The 17,634-nt window shown below is 35.5% G+C and overlaps 1 protein-coding gene across 9 annotated transcripts in view; it reads right to left on the bottom strand.

The window, feature by feature from the left end:
• ATP2C1 (ATPase secretory pathway Ca2+ transporting 1) overlaps positions 1 to 17,634 on the bottom strand; it is a 157,278-nt gene that overhangs the window by 62,661 nt on the left and 76,983 nt on the right. For all 9 annotated transcript variants that reach the window (XM_023207405.1, XM_023207411.1, XM_023207413.1 and 6 more), the window contains 4 exons: positions 15,729 to 15,764; positions 12,530 to 12,591; positions 11,590 to 11,698; positions 621 to 776 (listed from right to left, as the gene is read on the bottom strand). In XM_023207405.1, coding sequence (XP_023063173.1) covers positions 621 to 776; positions 11,590 to 11,698; positions 12,530 to 12,591; positions 15,729 to 15,764 — 363 coding nt within the window. The remainder of the gene's footprint in view (positions 1 to 620; positions 777 to 11,589; positions 11,699 to 12,529; positions 12,592 to 15,728; positions 15,765 to 17,634) is intronic.

The raw sequence follows: 17,634 nt of genomic DNA, 5'->3' as shown, positions 1-17,634 counted from the left end.
GAGATTCACTTGAACCTGGGAGGTGAAGGTTGCAGAGAGCCAAGATCACACCACTACACTCCAGACTGGACAACAGAGTGAGACTCCGTCTCAAAATAAAAAGTATTGCAGACTCAATTCTGAGGCCTATTTTTTGCCTATATTAGTATTTCTGAAATACAAATATGTATTACACTCAATAGGAGACATTTAATATAGTTTCTTTTTATCCCTAGTGAATGATGTCTTTTGCACTGGTGGAGTATCAGAATTCAGGATACGAAGCATTTGAAATCGATCAACAGGTGAACAATATATAGATTATTACAGCCAGTATCATATCAACTACATTAAAAATGTATTTAACTAATAATAAACACATCCATGAAACCACTGTTTCTCTCTTTACAAAGAAACAGGTAATGAGGATTATCCATTATCTGTGAAATAGCAGAACTATGGAAATGTTCTACTCAGGGACACAGATTCTCCCCCGTTTCACAAATAGATGTAATGGGTTAAGTTCAGTTTTATCTTTTGTCATGTATTTGAAAAATTCCACATAAAATCAGCAAAAAATAATTAAGAAAATAATTTCAAACAAAGGAACTGCTTTTTTCACAACAGGAAAAAAAATTTACCTTTGCTTTGCCACATCTGACCAGTGTTCCCATAAAGGCAATGTTACTTCTTGATGCAAGAGCTCCATTAGTTGCAGCTGGCTGAGGAGCTGTCACCTTAGAACAAGGCGTTGTCTCACCTGTCAAGCTGGACTCATCAATGGAAAGATCCACAGCCTTAGGGAACATAAAGAAACCCAGATTCAAATTTTGTGCTACATTTAACATCTCTAGAGTTGTTGAGGAAGAACATCACTTCTTCCTCAAATATCCCTTTTCCATTGATTAGCCACATCTTGTATCAAAACCATCACTCTAAGACAAAAGACCAGAATCAGTACAATCATATTTTAAAATACAATTAAGTCAACAAAATCTAAGACAAGCAAAGTAGGATGCTGTACCATGAGACTAGATTAGTCCAAAATTGAAAATACAACTAGGAAAAATTTGACACTAGCTAAGACTCAATCTTCATCTAGAGAAAACTCAACTTTTCATGACAAAATATTATTTCCTAATTTTGTCAAGTCCCTAAAGTTCTGGAAAAATGGCTTGGCAGATTAAAACCACCAACGATGACTGAAAGTGATACATGAATAAAGGGGAAAAATGTCACTTAGAAATCATTTCATTTTGGAATCAACTTTCATAAAATTATTCTTGTTATACATCCCTACGTTTATTCCAAATTATAATTTGCAAGACTCAAAAATGTATACAAATGTTTTCATGCAGATCATAACTATCATAATATCTTCCAACTCTGCAATAGAGCTCAATTTTGAAGGCTTCACTCCTGACATAGTATTTACCTACCCAAGCATACAGAAAAAAGGAAAAAAAAAACTATTTTAAGAGTATAGATAGATACATACATACATACAAACAAGTGGGGGAGAGGACTAGGGCCAAGTAAGTCAGAAATAGTTAAGAGTTAAATAGCTTCCTCTACTGCAGTGCTTCTCAAAACCTTCAATACATTAATGTGAATCACCTCAACAGGAATACAGGTATACAGCAAAGGTTCTCAACGGAGGACAGCATCACATCCACTACCTCAGAACTTGTTAGAAGAGTCCTTTGCTACACCTCCAACACAAGGTAGAGAAAGTCAACCTAACAGACTGTATTTACAAGGCCTCCAGGTGATTCTGTTGCAAACTTCCACCCATCTTATTCCAGAAGCAATTATTCAAGGGTCCTTAGGGTACTCTTTAACAAACTAGGAACTAGTTCACGACATTACTGATTTTACCGGCTCATTCATTCACCCAACATTTACTGACTATCAGTGTTAGGCACTGAGCAAGTTCCTGGAAAGAAAACAGGATAAATTACTGCACAGTATCACTGCTATTTTAAGTTGAGTCAGTATTCTCAATCAGGCCTTTCTTAATCCTCAGTTCACACTACATACGAAGTATTCTAAATTTAAATCTTCTTTTTCTTTTTTTTTGGCGGGGGGTGAAAAGTTATAAATTACATCTTTTCAAATGGTTCATTTCTGAGCATAAAAACCTCAAATAACCTCATGTAAAATGATTATTAAAAATTGGTTCACAGAATCTTCATCTCTGCAACAAAACTGTTTTAATTTGATCAACAACATTCCTACATTCATTTAACAAATATTTATTACTGCTTACAATGTACCATGCCTGTACTTTATCACACACAGTAGGAATATCAGCAGTGAACAAAACAAAGTTTCTACCCTTGGATATAATGGGAAAGTGATTTTAAACAAGCACAAGTTTATAATATACAATGCCAGGTGGGGGAAAACAACAAACATAATAAAGATAGAGTCACATTTTAGAAGAAAACATTCCCCAAAACCAGGTAATCCTCTGCAGAGCCCTGATAGACCTGAGAGCTCAAAGGCTGGGCCATAATTAGGGAGAGTGGATTTCCCGTAAAGGGAAAAAAGTACAAAGACCTTGGGGGCAGGAACATGCTTGGTGTGTTTGTGTGTTAGGCAAACACATAACTGCAAAAATAAGAGTTTACATTAGATTGTAAGTTTTAAAATATTCATCATGAAAATAAATATAACTCCAAAGAGACAAAATTGTGCTAGCATTTCCCAAAAGTTTAGATAGTATGACAATGGAATGCATTTTCGTATCAAAATAAGCTTACAAAAATTATTCTTTAAAACACAGATCAACAGTCCTTTAGACATTAAAGGATTTTGCATTTAACATTAATTGTGTATACAAACACAAACCAGTTAATAAATTCGGGTTCGTTACCTTAACCCAACTGAAGATTTAAAAAACACCTGCCATGTTCAAAGGCAAGTGAATTTTTCTTTATTAAAGGAACATATTTATTTGACTTTTCTTTCCACGTTAACCTTGGAACTATTTAACTTTTCACATAACACATTTATTAGCAAGGCAAGAGAAACAAATCTTAAAATGGGCCTTTCTTCAAAGATAATGTCAATACTAGAACTCGGCTGACATTTCATTGCTTACAATCTGCTAGGCACTATGCTACATACCTATGCTAAATTATCACATTTAATCCTACTAACAACTCCTATGAGGCAAGTAATTACTATTATTATCCCTGCTTTACAGGCACTGAAAGGTTAAGTAACTCACCCAACATTATAGAGGTAGAACGCTATGCAGATAAAATTCCAGTGTTGAAAGATTTTAACTCCAGATTCCTCCTATTTAAAGGATCAATCTACAAATTATTTCTCCTCCCCAATTTTGTAACCACTTATAGAAAAAGACAGGTATAACACATAAAGCAAATTTATGAAAAATATTATGTATTTTCTGAATTACAAGTAAATTTATACAAGGTTCATTTTATTTAGCAAGCTCATCTTTAATGCTTGTTACAACAATCAGAGTTGCACAAAATTTTCCAAGATCTTAACTAGAAAAGAGATCTACTAATATTTAAAAATAAATACTTGTAGAAATTTACAGAATTCCTTCCCTAAGAGACGTAAAACTCATGTTTTCCCTTTGAAGACTTTTGCTTTAAATGTAAATCTTAAACACGGATAAATACTAACATGAAGTGACTAATAGAGAAGGAATTTTTTTTTTTTAATCTGCTGTTTTTAAAAAGAGGAAAAGCATGATTTCATGGTTCTGTCAGCAACCTAGCTCTTTGGTTTCAGCCTCAGAACAACAATCACTTAAGAGAGCCCTTGTCTGGTGTAATACACAAGCTAATGCAGAAGAAAAAGGGGCTCAGGACCCTAATTTTTTTCTATATCATTATAAATTTGTAACTAAAACTGAAATTATCATTCAATGTGTCTAAATCTCACAATGTCCTGATCTGCAAAGATTTCAACTATCTGTTGAATACGAATACTTTCTAAGTCACAAGTTATATTCTCTTAATAGTGACTGCAAGAGTTTTCCTAAGAAGTCGTTTTGAGGGAGTAGAGGGAAAGAAAAGGTGGAATTTAATAAATGAGGCAAGCCTATTACACTTTAATAAAATCACAATTTAATTCATCTGAGAAGAAAGATATTACAGTCATTATTCATTGCATTCATGAGAGAAAGGTAGGATAAAGTGAAATCAAAGACTCAGACAGCCCCAAGACACCTAGCCAAAAGTGTAAGTACTAAACCCTCAGAAGACCTATTAATGAACAAGAAAACTGATTTTCACTTTCATTCTTCTTCAAGCACTCTGGTGGAGGTGTGAATACGCTATAAAGCAGTTCAAAAATCAGAATATAAATAAGAATCAAGATGACTATATAATCCACAGTCTAAATATTTAACATCTACACAATAAAAATGATTGGAAAAATTCACAAGATTATTATTCACATAAAACACTAGGGAGAAAGAAATCAAATGCCAGTCACAAAGGTTTCCTGAAAGGCAGAAAGTACTTTTAAAAATTCAGGTTAACATGGAACAACTGGCAGCTACAAATAAGTTCTTAAGCTAAAGAACTGTTTGACATACAGTATATTGATAAGGCAATCAATCACCTCTCGAGTCTAGAATTAAAAGCAAATCATTAAAAAGCAAATTAGAAATGGATTTTTCTCCCCAGAAACAATCTTCCAAAATAATCACCTGTAGCTGCCTGATCAAAAAATTTCTTACTTCTGCTTTCAAAAATTAAGATACTTCACTGTTTATGCAAATGAAGAAAATGTAATTTAAAATCTTCATGTATGTAACTTATTAACACTCAAAGCCAAACCAACCAAGTGTTATGTATTACTGAAAACAATACATGAAATTAATTTTATCCCATGGTAAATGCTTACATAAATTGCTAACTTTCTGATTCGAGTATACAGAAAAAGTTACTCAGAAGATACAGCTGTTTCACCTACATTGAAAACGTTCGGTATAACCACCTTCCTCAGTGATCTTAGCTACATCTTCTGAATAACTTGCTGCAGCTTCTCCACTAACATCTGCTGCTTCATCTTGCCCTTATATGTTATAGAGATGGCTTCTTTACTTAAACCTCATGAACCAACCTCTGCAAGCTTCAAACTTTCCTTTGACAGCTTCCTCACTTCTCTCAGACTTCATAGAACTGAAGAGAGTTATGGTCCTGCTCTGGATTAAGTTTGGTTTAAGGAAATATTGTGGCTGCTTTTATGTTTTATCGAAACCTTTCAAACTTTCTTCATATCCACAATAACGATGTTTTACTTCTTATCATTTGTGTGTTCACTGGAATAGCACTTTTAATTTCCTTCAAGAACTTTTTCTTTGCATTCACAACTTGGCTAATTGTTTGAGGCAAGAGGCCTAGCTTTCAGCCTGTCTTGGCTTTTGACATGCATTCCTCACTAAGCTTAATTATTTCTAGCTTTTGACTTAAAGTGAAAGACATGCGATATTTCCTTCACTTGAACACTTAAGAGGCCACTGTAGGGTTACTAATTGGCTTAATTTCCATATTGTTGTTTCTCAGAGAACAGGAAAGTCCAAGGAGAGGGAAAGAGCAGTTGGACAACGCAGCAGTCAGAAAATACGGAACATTTATTGATTACATTCATGGTCTTACATGAACATAGTTAATGGTGCCCCAAAACAATTTTAACAGTAACAGCAAAGATCACTGATCATAGATCACCATAATAGATATAATACTGAAAAAGTTTGAAATACTGTGAGAATTACCAAAATGTGACACAGAGACACAAAGTGAGCACCATGCTGTTGGAAAAATGGCGCCAACAGACTTGCCTGACACAGGTTTGCCACAAATCTATTAATGTATTTTTTTAAATGCATTATCTTTGAAGCATGATAAAATGAGGTATGCCAGTACAATCTCAGAAGGAAAAATGAGGTGACAGAAATAGCTGAAGATAAAATGGCTGAACACTTCCCCAACTTGATGAAAGACATAAATCTACACAACAAAGGAGCTCAATGAAATCCAAATAGAATAAACTCAAAGACATCCACAATGAGACACATTATAATCAAACCATTGAAAGATAAAGACAGAATCTTGAAAACAGCCACAGTAACAACTTATCACATAACAGAATTTTCATTAAGATTAATAGCTTATTCCTAATCAGAAAACAGAGAGGTCAAAAAGAACAGACATTTACAATATTCAGAAAAAAAACTGTCAACCAATAATTTTCTATCTGGCAACATTATCTTTTAAAAATGAAGGAGAAATTTTTAAATTCCTAAATAAACAAAAGCTAAAAAAGTTCATCACTAGTCAGACTTGACTCATAAGAAATGCTAAGAGACAGCCCTTTAGGCTGAAATAAGAAAGTAGAAAGTAACTCAAAGCCATATGAAGACATAAAGAATTCCAATGAAGCTAACTATGTAGGTAAACATATGTATGTTGAGTTCATGACTCCTGTGTTTGCTTCCTATATAATTAAAAATGTATAAATGCATAAAATGCTTATAAATCTATATTAATGGGCACAGAATGCATAAAGATGTCATTTGCAACAATAACAAAGATGAGGGAGGTGTGGGCCGTACAATTTTGTATGCTACTGAAGCAAAGTTGGTATCACTTCAAACTAGACTGTTATAAATTAGGATGTTCACTGTAATCCACATGTAATCACTAAGAAAATAAGTAAAAAGTATGCAGAGAAAAGAATTCGAGGAAATAAAAAAGGTACATCCAAAAAAAAATCAATTGGAGGGGTGTGAAAAAAAAAAACACAAAGAAGGGTACAATAGAGAAACTGAGGAACATAAAAAGATAATGCAAATAGAAAACAAGTAACAACAGAAGTCCTTTTCTATCAGCAATCCCTGTAAGTGTAAATGGATTAAATTCACCAACTATGTGATATAAATTCTTACAACGGAAAATTATTTGGCAGTAAAAAACAATGACATACTTGAATGGAGTACCTAAAAACATTATGTTAAATGAAAGAGGCCAGACATGAAAGACTACATATTGTATGATTCTACTTATATGAAATGTCCAGAATAGGCAAATGTATTTCAGTGGCAAGCAGATTAGTGGCTGCTAGAAGCAGGGAAAATACAGAATGAATGCTAAAACGTAAGAGTTTTATTTTGAGAGTGATGAAAATGCTCTATAATTAGATGGTAGTGATGGGTGTACAACTATAAATATACTGAAAACCACTGAATGATACACCTTAAATGTGTGAACTGTATGATATGCACATTATATCTTAATAAAGCTGTTTTAATATATATATATATTTTTTTTAGTGTGGTGGATGGACTAGTGCTTTTGGCATGGTCTAAAAGCTGGTTAAGTATGCAGAATCTCAGGCCCCACCCCACACCTGCCAAAACAGAGCCCAGCTGACTCCTATGCACATTAGAAGTTGGAATGAATTGCTCTAGGGCAACTCTATGTCACAGTGACAAAACAGGCCTGAAAAAAATCAAGCGGTTTGCCTAAGCTCACATGGTCAATTCATTTCATGGGCAGACACGTATCATTCTTTGAATCACAGTTGTTTACAAGTTGGTGTCTGCCAATGGGGAGGGCACAAACTGTCTTTTTCACTTCGAAGCCCTGAAGCCTGGTGCAATGTGCCGTACATGGTTTTCAAATATGTGCTAAATGGCGAAAATGGTTTCATAACAGACCGATTTCCTAAGAAATGGATTACAATTTCCTAAATTAGCTTCATTACCAACATAATTAAATTTAAAATATCACTATATGTTTACATTTTATCAAATATTTGAAAAGATTTTTTTTGAAAAAGCATACCAAACCAAATCAGAATTGCAACCTGTGTTTTACCAGAATATTTTTTCATTGAGTAAATGGAACATGTATTTTATTAACTCAGGAAATCAGAATGCTTGACACAGAATGATTGCTCCAGTAATGGATTTACCCAACGTGGAGGCAGCTGCTTGTTAGTGGGTCTTAACAACAGACTGTGCAAGAATGTGAGCCTCACAAATAGAAACACAATGCCTACATAGGGTTCCAGTCAAGGAGATTATTTCTGACTCCTTCAGGTGGCAGGTAGCCAAAGTATATCTGTGCTGGCTCAATCATGCCCATTATCTTTGGTTTGTTACTTCTCCTTAGAAACTAGGGAACAGAAAGGAACAAGCCCTGAAGACACCAAAAACTACTCACTGAGCCAAACTGCTATACTATAACAAAGTACAAGGATTCATGAGATTGAAAAATGGCTCACAATATAATGCCCACTGGCATGTTCTTAAGTTTGAATTCCTGAGCTTGGCCTCAGTAGATCCTGACTCCTAATAGAACTAACCTTTCTGCCCAAATTAAAATGGTCTGGTAATCCAGTATCATAAAAACAGCTTAATCTTGGCTGCTAGCCCAAGTGGCAATTCTCTGAAAGAAGTCTGATACATTTAGAAAATCATCAGATCATAAACAGGTTTAAAAAAAATGATGTGGGCCAACTGTAAGCATATGAACCACAAAGCAAAGTGTCAATGGACTTATTCAGAACTTCAAGTGAAAGAAAATCTTGCTATCATTTCAAGCGATGTATTATTGGGCTTAGAAAGTTATAGTTGAGAGAGGTAAAACATTTTCAAAAGACAAAACAACAAAAAAACAAAAAAAAACACAACCTTTTTTCATCTGACCCTCACACTGTTTTTTCTTACAAAGAGTTATTTATTCAAATATTGATATCGACTTTACCTGGAACAATACCGAAAATATGCTGTGTTTTCACAAAGGCAAAATGTACTGTTCAATGATAGACTGGATTAAGAAAATGTGGCACACATACACCATGGAATACTACGTGGCCATAAAAAAGGATGAGTTCATGTCCTTTGTAAGGAAACCATCATTCTGAGCAAAGTATCACAAGGACACAAAACCAAACACCGCATGTTCTCACTCATAGGTGGGAACTGAACAATGAGAACACTTGGACACAGGGTGGGGAACATCACACACCAGGGCCTGTCGTGGGGTGGGGGACGGGGGAGCGATAGCATTAGGAGATATAGCTAATGTAAATGACGAGTTAACAGGTGCAGCACACCAACATGGCACATGTACACATATATAACGAACCTGCACGTTGTGCACATGTACCCTAGAACTTAAAGTATAATAATAAAAAATAAAATAAAATAAAAATAAAAATAAAATGTACTGTTATCCAGGCATACATAGTCAATAAGATTGCTTCATCTAAAGTCATTGTCTGACCAATCCATTGGTTATCATCAAGTAATTGGCCAGTGGTGCCTCTTCTCAAATAACACTGAAAGTTAAAATAAAAACCCTCAGGGGGAAAAAAAACAAAGAACATGCCCAAAACTCAATTCCTCTAAGTTTTACTGTCCTAGCTCCATCAATGCCTCTCAGGTTCCTGCTGGAAAGGCCACTGCCACCAACCATACAGTCCTCCCTCTGTAGCAGTGGATTCAACCAATCACAGGCGGAAAATATTCAAAGAAAGTATAATTTAAAAAATACAAAAAACACAACAGTAAAAAACAATATAAAAGTTTTTAAATACAGTATAACAACCGTTGACATAGCATTTATATTTTATTAGGAGTTATAAGTAATCTAGAGATGATTTAAAGTATATAGAAAAATGTGCAGAGGTTATATATAAATACTACTCAATTGTATGTAAAGGACTTGAGCATCTTTGGATTTTGCTCTCACTGGATCTACTAGGACCGATCCCTAGTGGATACCATGGGAAAACTATCTTGACTCAACCACTGGCTTCTGAAAACCTGATACAGGCAAGGGGAAAACTACACAATTCCTTAGGTTATCAATATTAGTTTTTAAAAAGTATAAACAAAATGGCAGTCTCAACCTGTTACAGTCTTAACTATGTATCCCAAAAAGTCATGTGCTGTAGCTCTACAGTCAACATTATAGTATTTGGAGATGGGGCCCTGGGAATGGGGATGAGGTCATGAGGCTAGTCCTAATGATGCCATTAGTGGCTATATAAGAGGAAGAGAGAGAAATTGGTGTCTCTGCCACGTGAGGACACTGCAAGAAGATAGCCATCTCAAGCTAGCAAGGGTCCTCGCCAGAAACCAAACCGTGCCAGACCTTGACCTTGAACTTCCAGCCTCCATAACTGTGAAAAATAAATAGCATGGTATTTTGTTAAAAGCAGCCCAAGTTAAGACACAGCTTATGAAGATAAAAGTTGTACCAGACAAAAGTTGTACAGCAGTCAGGTCACTGAACGTGCTAACAAGAAGTTGCTGAGGACCCAGGCAAGTTTGCAGTCAAAATCTGAAAGCACTAAAATTTATGACAGTTGCAAAATGATGACACTGAAGTTGCAACCCTGGCTTTAGGCCTAGTCTGTAAGGGAACTAACTACATAGCAGAAGTTCACTTGCTTTCTCTAAAGTGAAATCTATGTGCTTTGGAGGAAATTAATGATATCCCAAAGCTGACTAAGGAGTTTTCTGGTTCCTTTAAACCCTAAATGAGAGTTTATTTCATACAGTAGTATTAAATGACCAGCTAGCCTTACAAAATTATCCAAAGATCACCACAGCCAAACTGAGCCAACAAAACTCCAATAAGCCAATTTAATTTCAAAAAACCAGCAGCTTCTGCGTCCAGAAGAGAAACTGACTTTATCAGCCTATATCTTAACTCAGTACATTTAAATTTAGATGCAGGATAAAAGACCCCCAACTCTTTAAAGAAGGTTATTTCAATCTGCAGTCAAAGTAGTTGCAAAAGTCTGTTTGGGGTACCAGGTAATAGGCAAAACAAATAGGGCAGAATTAAGGTAGAGAGAATAAAAAATGTTCAACTATATCTGTAAAAGTGGATTAACTAGAACAAAATCAACCTAACTACAGTACTGCAGAATAAAATGTGCTGATGAAGTGCTTGCAAAGTTAACAAGTAGGGGGAAAACAATAATAACTAATAAATTACTCCACAAGACATATGCTTATAATTCTTACTAAATTCACAATGTCAGCCGGGAGCAGTGGCTCACGACTGTAATCCCAGCACTTTGGGAGGCTGAGGCAGGTGGATCACCCGAGGTCAGGAGTTCAAAACCAGCCTGGCCAACACGGCAAAACCCCGTCTCTACTAAAAATACTAAAAAATTAGCCAGGCGTGGTGGCAGGCACCTGTAATCTCAGCTACTTGGGAGCCTGAGGCAGGAGAACTGCTTGAACCCGGGAGATGGAGACTGCAGTGAGCTGAGATTGCACCATTGCACTCCAGCCTGGGCAACAGAGTGAGACTCAATCTCAAAATTTTATATTATAAGGGCAAGTTCATTTGAGGAGATTATTTTCGGTTAGGGAAGCTAGTGGTATTAGGATTAGAATTGTGATGAAGTATATTATGGATGCTACTTGTCCAATTGTAATGAAGGGTTGATTTACCAGTTGGCTTCCAATTCAGGTGAGGGTGAGTAGAATTGTGATTAGGAATCATAGTAGGCAATGATTTAAAACTGGCAATGTTTATCCTTTAATCTACATCCACGTATTTTCACTTATTACAATCAGATCCCCAAACTTACCTCAAACAAGCGTAAGTCAGCAGGAACTCTGTCCCCAACAGAAAGGCAAACTGTATCACCTGGAACCAAGTCTCGGGCAAGTGTATGCTCCAATTTTCCTTCACGCACACTGCAACATGAAATAGAAACAACCATGGTTTAAAAAAAAAATTCATGCAACTTATCTTAAAAAATTATTTCCAGTAGGCTTGCCTGAGGAAAAGGCAAATATAAGAACCAAGAAAAAGACTGTTTCTAAACAATTAAGATGCCAAGATGACAGAAAATCACTTGAAAAACGAACTACTTGTTCAAATGTAAAATGTGCAAATTGAAGCAACCTTTTGAATCACCTGGGTCTGTTTGATTGTGAATCTCTATACTCAGAACACTGTGTAGCACATACTTGAGCGCGCGTGCACACACACACACACACACACACACCTGTTAAATACAGCCGGGCACTGTGGCTCGCGCCTGTAATCCCAACACTTTGGGAGGCCGAGATAGGTGGATCATGACGTCAGGAGATCAAGACCATCCTGGCTAACATGGTGAAACCCCATCTCTACTAAAAATACAAAAAATAAGCTGGGCTTGGTGGTGGGCGCCTGTAGTCCCAGCTACGCAGGAGTCTGAGGCAGGAGAATGGCGTGAACCCGGAGCTTGCAGTGAGCCGAGATTGTGCCACTGCACTCCAGCCTGGGTGACAGAGCCAGACTATGTCTCAAAAAAATATACAAAAAATCTGTTAAACACATCCATGTCTCAAGAATCTCAGACTTTAAAGTTTTCAATGGTACAGGTTTGCTACATTAATGAGACCAGGAACTTTTTGTGTCAGATTAACAGTGTCTTCCTTATGTTCAGACGAAGTGGGGATAACAATACATACGGTACTAGTCACATTCAACTTCTATTTTTAAAGGGATGGAAATCCATACCAAAAAAAGGATCATACCAATGGCATTCTGGTGGCACAAGTTTACTCAATTCTTCAAGAGATTTTTCTGAACGATACTCCTATTCAAACAAAAAAAGTAGAATTTAATTTTGTTCCTATGAATATATTCCATCTCAATCATTATTTTAAAATTTCCCCCAATTCTCACCTTTTCCTTTACTTGTGCTTATATTCTTACCCAGAAAAGCTTGTCCCTTATTTTAAAATGTTAAATTGTAGAGATCAATTTTGATAATTAAATATTCTCAGTTTTACATTTTAATATTCAATGTATAAACCTAAGGTTATTTAGAAAAAAGATGAAAACTGACTAGTATGTCCAAAGAGTACATAATTTGAGTCATTAAAAGTTTTAAGTCATTGAGCCTTAAAATTCAGATACTCTTATGTTAAGTGTCTAATGACCACAGAAGTCAAAGAAAATTAACTGTAAACAACATTTGCTTTAGGGATTTAAGCCCATGCTAACAGCAATGGTTTACAAATAAGTTTGCTTAGAACAAACATGGGAAAAACAAGGAATAAGATGTGGCTGGCTCCATACTGACAGACCCAGTTTCCATTCAAACTGTGTATCCAAAAGGGAAAATTCTCAGGAGTTCTAACAATGCGATTTCCAGCTTTTTTCAATCCAGATAACAAATAGCTGAGGGTCAGAAACATCCTTCAACTCACACTACTACTTAGTCCATATTTCCATGAGCAGTCTTGCATCACACATCACTGCTATTTTTGCCTCATGTCTGCAGTAAGCAAAAGAATCTGCTAATCTAAAGTCAAAAGAGGGAGAGGCAAATAGTGGAGGTAGAAAGGTTGGGAGTGTTTTGAAATGACTGCAGTGCTAATACCAGTCAAAATGTTATATCCATCACAAACTTCAAATGGAAAACACAAGGCTATGTAAGAATAACTTAGAACATAATCAGTCTCTACTTAATCTTAGAGTGACAAATATAAGGAAAATCTACAAATGTAAAAATCTTAAGACAACACCCCAAACACACGAAGGATATTAAGGAATTTGGAAGTTTACCCCAAAATTCTGTAATATGCTAAAAAATACCCATCAATCCTAGATCCCAGTAATAAATGACATAGATGCTGCCCAATCTTTATCTATCTCTTCTGGTTCCTTAGCCTCTACTCCCTACAATTATACAGATACCTCTACATCAAAATGATCATTAAACATACCACCTAAAACCTAATAAATGCCTAAAAGTCATTTTTCAAATTTATTGTAAGGTGACATCATTATGACCATATAAAACAATTAGCTATTTTTACGGCTGGGAAGAAGTACAGTGGTGTGGGGAATGGGGATTACAAAGACACACAGGAAAAAGGGAGAACATAAATATAAAAAGGAATATAAAAAGCACTCTTAAGACAAAGGTAATATAGCACAAATACCAAATAATGATAAAGTATTAAGAATTTTTTATACATTTTTGATAAAGAGCTTTTTGATTAAAGCATTATAAGTTCAACTGACAATAAATAGGATCTTTTTGGAGAGGATTTTTACTTGTTTATAGACTATTTTGTTGGTTTCACAGGCATATTTGGTGATGGGTCACATATCTGTAAGAATCAGACCTAGCAAATTGAAAATAGGCTTTTTATAAAGTTTTCATCCTTTTGTGAGGTTTCCATCAAATGTACCTATCATAAAGACATTTAACAGTCTCAGCCATAGCATTTAATGTATATAACAACACTGTCTTGTGTAAAATTCCATACTGACTTACGTTAAAATCACAATTTTGTAGTGTTTTTTGAAAGCAGGGGCTTTCTAGTAATCAAAGAGAATAAGGTACTAAGGTCTTCCATACAAAGTGATACTATTTGCAGGAATCCTTCTGAAGTAGGGCACTCCACATATCTGACACATTCTTAAAGACGCAAGAAGGTCCAGTCATCCAGTGGGTCAATACCACTCACTTGGCTGAATGAAGAGCTGCCTTGAATAATGCTTAGCCTGAAATGACCTATGCTAGACTAACCAGCTGCACCTGACCATGGGCAACATTTGTCTAAGCAAGAAGATTCCCCTAAAAGCGGAACCCTGATAGTCTACTAATGGAGCTCACAAACCTGCTGCAAATAATCTGATTCCAACTGGCTTTCCACACTGGGTTACTACAAAACTAATAACAACTATGTTAGAGATTACCCTAAGAGGCTGGGATAGTGAAAAGAAATACCCACGTGATAAATCATAGATGTAAGAACAACCATAGTCACTCAACGAACAGGCTTCAGATTCAAAACAGCATGAACTTCAGGCTTATACAACAGTATTACATTTTTCCCTAAGCTAGAATAATTCTATTCTTGTTAACCATGTTTTAGCTAAAAAGGAAATCTGCTGATATTGTGAAACACTGTTCTAAAATCTACAGAAGCTTCAGATATTTAAATAAACATTAAAAAAGCCTACATTTCTGTTTATGTCTGTACTTATTAAAAGAAATCTTGACATTATCTCCACATTATTCATAGTAATTTTTTAAAGGGGCTACTTTACAAACATTTTATTTACTGTTTCAATTACTTTGATCCAGATCACAACACCCCTTTTGTAGAGGAATGATAAATTGTTTTAAAGGGAGGGGAGAGGAGGTCATGCCAACAATGAGTAGAACCATTTTAATTCCTCAAAAAAGACTCAAAAATAAAATAAGGTTAGGCAATAAATTCAGCACACAAGTACAGCATTTGGCTAAGGGAATCAGTCACAGAAACCTGTGGAATTTTCTTCAAATGGTACATGATAGATCAACCTTTTAATTCTACACTTTTTGTTTCATCTAGACTTAGCTCTAGTAGGTATTAAAACATAACAGTGTTATGAAATTATAAACTCTGGTCTAATTTTTTAATTGAAAAAATAAAAAAGCTTACTGTTGGATTTTATTTCTATTACTATGCTTTTTGTTTCCATCTGCTTCAGTTAGCCTTATCAAATAAAAAACTAGATTTTCTTCATCGCACTACCTAAATGAAAGCAGTTCCTTAGTCCCACCACAAGCTTCCCTGAAGAGTTGTCTGTATCTGAAATTATTTTGAAAACAAAGAATAAGTTGTTCTGATGGGCATTACAAGCCCCAATAGCAGTAGGTTTTACCACAAGACACCTTGATTTTTAAGCAATTAACATACCATTTTCATGTTGGCAAAATAGACTACTTACCTGAACAAAGGCAACTGTAACAACGATAAGTATTGCCTAAACAAAAGAAACAGAAACAGGCTTTTAAATCAGACATTAACTTGAGAAGTAACTGTTAACTGTTATTTTATTTCTCTATCTGCAGTCCCACAATAACAGATTTTAAACACTGAGATCAGCTGGAGAAAAAATCACAACTTTACCTTAAGGCCTGTGGGGGAAGCAGCCAACAGTTTACAGTGGCTTGCCATTACCAGGGCAGCTTCTCTAACTTTTTGATCTCAGGGCCCTTTTATGCTCTCACAAATTGAGGACTAGCTTTTGTTTAAGTGGGTTATATATACTGATATTTACCATATTAAATTTTTCAACTAGTCAGTTTTCATTTCTACTTAACTCATCTAAAAAATTTAAACCTCATTACATGTTAACACAACTTAACACAACTAACTTTATGAAAAATAAATTTTCAAAAAAAAATTGTGAGAAAAACAGCAGTGTTTTAAATTTTTATATTTTAATATCTGACTTTCTAGAAAGCTAGTATTCCATCTACTATAACATACTGTTCGGGCTAAAGCGTATGAAGAAAATCCAGCCCCATACAGATAAGGTGGAAAAGGGAGGAGCATTTTTTATTTTTTATTTTTTTTAGGGAGGAGCATTTTTTGTTTGTTTGTTTTTGTTTTTGAGACGGAGTCTTGCGCTGTCGCCCAGGCTGCAGTGCAGTGGCATGATCTCAGCTCACTGCAAGCTCTGCCTTTTGGGTTCACACCATTCTCCTGCCTCAGCCTGCTGAATAGCTGGGACTACAGGCATCCGCTACCACGCCCGGCTAATTTTTTTTTTGTATGTTTAGTAGAGCCGGGGTTTCACTATGTTACCCAGGATGGTCTCAATCTCCCAACCTCATGATCCACCCGCCTCAGCCTCCCAAAGGGCTGGGATTACAGGCATGAGCCGCCGCGCCCGGCCTAGGGAGGAGTATTTTAACAGTTTTTTCAGAAGATTGTGGATATTCTTCTTAGTTACTACACCAACTCAACAAGTGCTAGTTACTTAAAGGTAATCTGCAATGTAGAATATAAAACTGTATCGATGAACTTTTCATAATCTATTGTATTAAAATCCATTGACCTATCTTGCATTTGAACGGATCTTTTACCATTTCAGATTTTGTAACATCATGCATTGGTCTTCTGGGAAATATTGGTTCACTTGGTTATTCAAATCTTTCCCAAGATTCCCCAAATCTTTCCCAAGGTTATCACATTTCTTAACAATTTTTTTAAAAAAACACACATTTGTTGAAATCACTACTGATCTAATTGGAATAAAGTCTTAAATACTGGGATGTTTTCCAGCCCATAGGAGTGCATACAAATTTTCCAAAACTCTAATTATTGCTTGAAAACCTGAATTTTATCATTAGCAACATACTCTGCCAGTTGCCTTTCCTTGGTCTGATTCGCTCATTTAACTCACTTTCAAAAATAAGAATCTGCTGGTTACCCAAGTCCTAACACCCATAGTTCGTCTATGAGTCAGTCTCTCAAGTACACAGCTAGTTTGCCTCACAATAATTACCCTTCCTTGAGACAACCATTGTATTTCAATATACAAAAGAGTTTCATGCACACTTCCCATTTCATTACACAAATTACTATAAAAGTATGTACTCAAGGGTCCAGATTTAATAAAATTAATTTTTACTGCTTTATCAAGAACACTCTTAAGAGAAACATGAAAGAAAACAATGACTGTTAACAAAGTTTGGAGCCGTTACTTCAACTTGTGCTAAGGCCCTAACAATTTCACCCACCACTGTTTTTGTGCCATTAATGCCCAAAGTCTATAATTAAAAGACAAATAATGTTTTAGTATTATTAAAATGGTTGTGACCACACACACCCCTTGAACAGGTCTC

Source organism: Piliocolobus tephrosceles, chromosome 2 (assembly GCF_002776525.5).
Source record: "Piliocolobus tephrosceles isolate RC106 chromosome 2, ASM277652v3, whole genome shotgun sequence".
NCBI classification, from domain to species: Eukaryota; Metazoa; Chordata; class Mammalia; order Primates; family Cercopithecidae; genus Piliocolobus; species Piliocolobus tephrosceles.
Note: the sequence above shows the minus strand (reverse complement) of the source record. Positions and strands in the feature narration are given on the sequence as shown.